The 6958-nt window shown below is 38.4% G+C and overlaps 1 protein-coding gene across 1 annotated transcript in view; it reads right to left on the minus strand.

Moving 5' to 3' along the window:
- Window positions 1–3124, minus strand: part of LOC143017947 (uncharacterized) — a 15956-nt gene extending 12832 nt beyond the window's left edge. Inside the window, exons 1-2 of the mRNA XM_076172985.1 lie at window positions 3031–3124; window positions 31–150 (exon numbers count right to left, since the gene is read on the minus strand). Of these exons, the coding sequence (XP_076029100.1) occupies window positions 31–150; window positions 3031–3124 (214 nt within the window). The remainder of the gene's footprint in view (window positions 1–30; window positions 151–3030) is intronic.
- Window positions 3125–6958: the final 3834 nt, after the last annotated feature.

Here is a 6958-nt window from a genome sequence, read left to right on the forward strand (position 1 = left end):
GTCTTAGGTCTGGGGAAACTGAAACTTTACCGTCTGTTTCGTGGGTAAGAAGAGACTGGAGAAGGAGCTCTGTTTCCGCAACCTTATCCACTCTGTCGAACTTAGGTTGCTGGTGACAGTTGAGACCTAGGAGGAGTTCCTTTTGGGCTTCTGTTAGAGAAAAATTGGAAAGGTTGAGGAACCCTTCTGGTGGTTAGGGAAGGACGAGGGGGCCTCCATATAGGTGGCTCAGCTTCTTGATGGTCTTCTCTGAATGTGAGTACAGCGTTGTTGGATGTAGTTTAATGTAGTCGTAATTTCTTGTTGCACATCAGGAGCTAGAACAAATCCTTCAAATTGTTCCTTCAGTTGATTAAGTTGGTGCTGCTGTAGTGTCCCCTTAACACATATAGCATTTTTGTAAAATAAAATTACTGTAATTTAAAAACCATTGTGTGCGTCTATTATAATCAAATTATATGTTGTAATTGATATTGCTACATACTAGGATAGCCCTTATAATGTGAAAAGCATCTAAATGTAACATTATTGTATAAATTGTACAAAGTAATGGTAAATGGTAATCGTCGGTAAGAGAAGGATTAAATTAAACCTCAAATCTCTTTGGACTTATTATTGAATACCCGTCCACCATAACATAAACTATAAATAATCAATATTTTATTACTTTGTACAGTTTATACAACAATGTTACATTTAGATGCTTTTCACATTACAAGTGCTATCCTAGTATGTGGCAAAATTGATTACAATATATAATTTGATTATAATGAACAGGCACAATGGTTTTTGAATTACAGTAATTTTATTTTACAAAAATGCTATATGCGTTAAGGGGACACTACAGTAGTGGCGTATTGCCACAGGTCTATCTGTAAAAACCTAGGAAAGTTATGAATAATCTTTAACCTAACCATACCTCACCAACTTTAACCCTTAACCCTAAACATATATATATATATATACATATATATATATATATATATATATATATATATATATGTGTGTGTGTGTGTGTATATATATATATATATATATATATATATATATATATATATATATATATATATATATATTAATGAAATATAGTTATCCAAGTACCTGAAGTGATTGGGTATCAGAATATATATGGTTACCGGGGGCTATCTCCAAAACCTTAGGATTTCGTGAACAAACAAACAGACAGACAAATGAAATATAGTTATCCAAGTACATAAAGGGATAGGGTATCAGAATATATATGGTTATGGGGGTCTATCTCCAAAACCCTAGGATGAGTTCGTGAACAGACAGACAGACAGACAGAGGCTACTACTTTATTATAGTATATATATATATATATATATATATATATATATATATATATATATATATATATATATATATGTTTGTATGTATGTGCATATGTATAAATGAATGTATGTAGATGGATGTATGTACAATTGTACATATACATGTATATGCATATATATACTGCTTTCATGTAAACATAGACATACCAAAATATAGTTTTTCTTAATTAGAAGCGTGACTGAGTTAAGACATACTCGTGCACCCATAATTCACCCATCGCACACACATTGTTCACCTATTTGTTCTCTTTTTTCTTAGCTGCTTATGGATAAAGGGTCACCTCTGTTCCCTGCCCACTAACCGAGTCAGAAGTAATGGAGAATGTAAACTGAGTCCCGCTGAGTCATTTACTCTTCTTATTCGAAGCGCCTCCGTCGCCAACCGTCCAACCATCGTACACTTCTGTTGATGTGAAAAATATAGACAATATTTCAAATAATGATTTCTCTCAACCTTGGTCACTTTGTATCCACCACCTTAGAAATAATCTCTGATACTTATTGGTCCTTTCTTAGTCACTCATGGATGTAAACAACACTTTTACTCCTGCGCACTTCTTATGATTGGATAGAAATCGAGAAATGGTTTATTAATACTCCAAGACCTCTTGATAGGGTTGTAAGAATACCCCGTGAGCCGATATTCTCCCGTAAACTTTATTGGAAGTTTTGTCCAAAATATTCATATGTGCGTATGTATATGCATACATACATACATAGATACATACACACCTTGTGGGCACGGGGTCAACAACCAGATTTAGCGATTTGGACGAAACGGTTTCATTTCTAAATGCAAAAAATAAATCAATTCCCCTCAAGTCAATACGAAAGAATAGTAATACTCCCAAATGGATGACAGACAGGTTGAAACTTGAGATCGGAGTGAAAAGAGGATTTTTTTTATTATTATGATTTTTTCGCATCCGACCTAGACATGGACCAAAAGGTCTCCTGTCGGCGTGCTCCGCCTTTGTAATCCTTTGTAATATACATATATATATAAATATATATATATGTGTGTATATATATACATATACATATACATATACATATATATATACATACATTCATACATATATACATACATATTCTCCCTTTGTCTACATTATGGACCTAAAAGTCTCCTCTCGGTATGCTTTACAATTGCATAACATTGCAAAGGAGTGTTTGTGTTTGTGTTTGTACAATGAGTATATCTATTTTCTAAAAATCATATACACGTGCTTGTGTGCATATACGTCAATGCTGACCTGGGCGTTTAGGGACGTGTATATGAATATATATGCAAATGCTGACTTGACTACACGCTGAGCAATGGCTGAGTTCAACAGAGCGCGTCAATAGAAAATAATCGTAAACTTTAAGACTTGGCGAACTGAAACCAAGTTCCTTCGCCCTCAGTTCAACCCTAAACATGCTATATACAACCAGACCAATCACTATCATCGTCATCATTATCATCGTCATCATCATGATGATCATCGTATCAAACCTCCCCATTATTGCCTCCGGAAACTATTTCACTCCTCCCTTCTCTTCCCTCCCTCTATTCCTCCCTCATCCCTTCTCTTCTTCCCCCTCCTCCTTCTCCCCGCGCCAACAGCAATTCATAACTAAAGGAAGCATCCATAAACAAACCACATTGCAGTGTTTACCGCTAATCGAACGCAAGTACCAACATAACCATTGCATTTCCTCCTGGAGTTGATGACAGTGGTGATGTCGACCGAACTCCGCGGAGTCAACCCGGCCCGAGACTCATCTATCATCAATTTCCTTTCATCAACTCTCTATCCATAAGCAGGAGGCTATCATCACCGCCAGAGGTCGGGTGGGTGTGAGTCCGCGACACCTCGGATGGCATTAGACCTTATAAATATTGTTCCAATGAAAGGTTTCTCATTCCCCTTCAACAGGGGTCTTGCACATAACTCTGAGTTGAAACCTGTCCTGGCCGACAATTCCTCAACCTCGCCTTGCATATTGTCGACTTCGAATGTTTTATCGACTTCGCCCTGAAGTCGAGTTTATGGCGTGTTAGAAATAACTATTTGCTGTTAGTGATGACGTATTGTTTCCGTTGGTCGAAGAAAATGGGATCCGTTGGAGTTACTATACTCCGCGATAGACTGGCAATTAAGCCCCGCCCCCCACAACGATACCTGTGCCCTGATTGGTGGATATGATATCTGTGTAAACAAAAACGCATATCTCCAAATTATTTCTCGTAAATATTACTGTAGAAATGAGGTTTTATATCAGGTGAAGCACATTCCTGATCTGCTTTATGTAAGAAGTGGGCGGAGCTTAGGTGTCAGGTTGCCGCAAACGGAATTTTAAGGAGAATGTGGGCGGCGCCAGAGTGCCTCAGGCACTTGAAAGTTCTGTTACATATTGGCATGCAAACGCTGCCTTTAACTATCTTGGTGATACGCACAGTGATAATCTAAGATTGAGTTACATATTTACATGCCTGTTATCTACTGTCTTCGGTGGTGATATGCGTGGTGATAATTTGGTTGTTTGAGTACTTAGGGCAAAGGTGATGCCTTGGGACGCCCCTAAGCACACTTGGCACGACACTCCGTAATAGCAAACCGATTACGAAACATTAGACCAGATAAGATCAGGTTTATAACAGTGCCTGATATGCACTAAAATATTTGTAATGATATGCCGAACATGTTCAGGTATGATTTTGTCTTGGATTTTTTTTTTTTTTTTTTTTTTTACGTTGGGAATAAGGTCAATAACTGTGTTTTTAATAATATCTCGAGTACCCCAAAATGTTTATCATACTTTGATACATATTATGTTCATATATTCTAGAACCTGTGGAAGAGATCTAGACCATGTAGATTAGACAAATTTGCAATAAATAAGTAACGACTTACGATTTTTTTTTTTTTTTTTTTTTTTTTTTTTGAAAGAGATCCAGATAATATTGAAGAAGCAAATTTGCAATAAATAAACTAAGACGGACGACGGGAAGATCGCGGCCATTTAAGTCCTGCTATCCTTCGCTCTGTTTACAGCTTGGGGCCATGGAAGGCCAATCCATCACAGTTCATAAATATAAACAACCACAGCCTCTCCCACACGAGTAAGCGGGCAATTCGCACGCACGCGCGCGCGCGCGCTCTCACGCAACAGACCCGAGGACTTGTAAAAGGAGTCCTGTGTTCATGTTGTTAAAATGTTACGCAAGGATAAACAAATAGACCAGAGTCGGCCACTACCACCATCTGTTCAAGTCCCACCACAGTGAGAAGTTGTATAAACACAGTTTATCTTTATTGCATTTTTCTTTCTTCTTTTTTCTTTTTTTTTTCGATCTCACTTCTTCTCTTGTAAACACATTCCTTGCATTCGTTTATCATTGTTTTTTCTCTTCATTTTCTTTTCTGTGTTGTATTAGTTTGAATGGATTCTTAGGCTTAAATGTGCGTTTTTTTTTATCATTACGACTACGGTCGTCAACATAGCAGACGTTGCTTAGATATATAGCGACTGAAGTTAAAGTATGCAGAGATTAATATAAGTATGGAGATGTGCTTTATATACATGCATACATACATACATACATACATACAATCACACATATATGTTTATATATATATATATATACATATATGTATAAAATTGTGTGTGTGTGTGAATATGTTAGTATGTATATGTATAGGTTTTCCATATATATATAAATATATATATATGTATATATATATATATACATATATATATATATATATATATATATATATATATATATGCTCCGCCATGGGATACGAACCCTGACCCGTGCGTCGAAAATATGTATCCCATGGCGGAGCTTCTATGTGTATATGTGTATGCCTATGTATATGTATATATAATACATGTACATCTATATGTACACATTCAATGGAAGAATGAAATATAAAATTTAGTCAGTTTCCGCACCTTTTCCGGACTATGCTGAGGTTATTTTGTGAATTTGACAATTTGGGCATTTCTTGCCATGCCAGACTCTCTACATATCGTTACTGGGCCCTCGATGACAATCATCGTGGCCAGGGAAGTGGTTCCGGCCCCCCTTTACCCGAAGAAGTGTGACTTCTACGCCTTGTAACAGTGATGGTAGTTATATGCTTCTTCGCATAATGATAGTGTTAGTAATAATTACAATAGTATTAATAATTACAATAAGGAAAACAGTCGCCGATTGTAAAATCTCCTCATGTTAAAAGAGGAGAGCAAATACAATTGAAATTGCGTGTGTTTGAGTTTGTGTGTGTGTGTGTGTACGTGTGTGTGTGTGTGTGTGTGTGTGTGTGTGTGTGTGTGTGTGTGTGTGTGTGTGTCCGTGTGTGCGTATGTGTATGCGTATGAGTGTGTATGTGTGCGTGCGTGTGTCTGTGTTTTTGTGTGTGTATTTGTGTTTGTGTATGAGTGTACCTGTGTGTGTTTTTGTGTATAAACGTGTGAGTGCGCGCGCGCGCGCGCGTGTGTGTGTGTGTGTATGTGTGTGTGTGTGTGTGTGTGTGTGTGTGTGTGTGTGTGTGTGTGTGTGTGTGTGTGTGTGTGTGTGTGTGTGTGTGTGTGTGTGTGTGTGTGTGTGTGTGTGTGTGTGTGTGTGTGTGTGTGTGTGTGTGTGTGTGTGTGTGTGTGTGTGTGTGTGTGTGTGTGTGTGTGTGTGTGTGTGTGTGTGTGTGTGTGTGTTTGTGAGTATATGTGTGTGTATGTGTATGTGTACATGTGTGTGTACATGTGTACATATGTGTGTGTACATATGTGTGTGTGTACATGTGTGATTGTATTAAGGATTGTTTTAAGGTTGTCACTCCGAGACTCTGGTGAAAATGCAAAAAACAATCAGTTTTTTCATGTGTTCTTTCAGAAGCTACTTATCCCAGTGATTTTGTAGACCATGGGCCGAGTGCTCAATCCACTGGGCCAATCCACACCCTCCCCCTCCCCTCTTCCTCTTCCTTCGTGGTCCTACTCTTCCTATATATGCAACACTGATCGGTTCCAGGCTGGTTATTGCAAATCCTATCATTATGGCGGCCATCCACGCAATCAAGGTACAATTATTTCTTCTTCAGCGCCTTCCAGTGGGTCCTCCGGCATCTCCAAGACCTCAGCAGACGCTGCAGAAGTCGCCGTTACAAGAACCTTCCGCTCTTCCTCGTCTTCGTCGTCGTCGTCGTTGGGCGATATCGGTCGGTCCTGTTGTTTCTTCTCTTCCCCCCATCAATAGCATTAGCGCGACGGGAGATGTTGTTTATGCCCGTCATTATCACAATTAGTAAGATTATAATCTGAAATTGAGAATAGAGGAGTGGCGGAGGTTTGCAGGAGGGGTGGTGGTGAGGTGAGAGTGTGGAGTTTGGATAAGGAGGAAGAGGAGGAGGAGGTGGAGGAAGAGGAGGAGGAGGTGGAGAAGAAGAGGAGGAGAAAAAGGAGCAAAAGGCCGAGCATGACGAGAACATTTTTTATTAGAAGTCGTCAAGACAAGGATAAAAACAAAGAAAAAACAAAAAATACAATTTGAAAATAGAAGGGAAAAAGAGAAGAAAAGGAGAAAAACAGACGATGACAACAAGAAAAAAAAAAGAAGAACG

Source organism: Oratosquilla oratoria, chromosome 33 (assembly GCF_046742065.1).
Source record: "Oratosquilla oratoria isolate Oo_2021 chromosome 33, ASM4674206v1, whole genome shotgun sequence".
Taxonomy (NCBI): Eukaryota; Metazoa; Arthropoda; class Malacostraca; order Stomatopoda; family Squillidae; genus Oratosquilla; species Oratosquilla oratoria.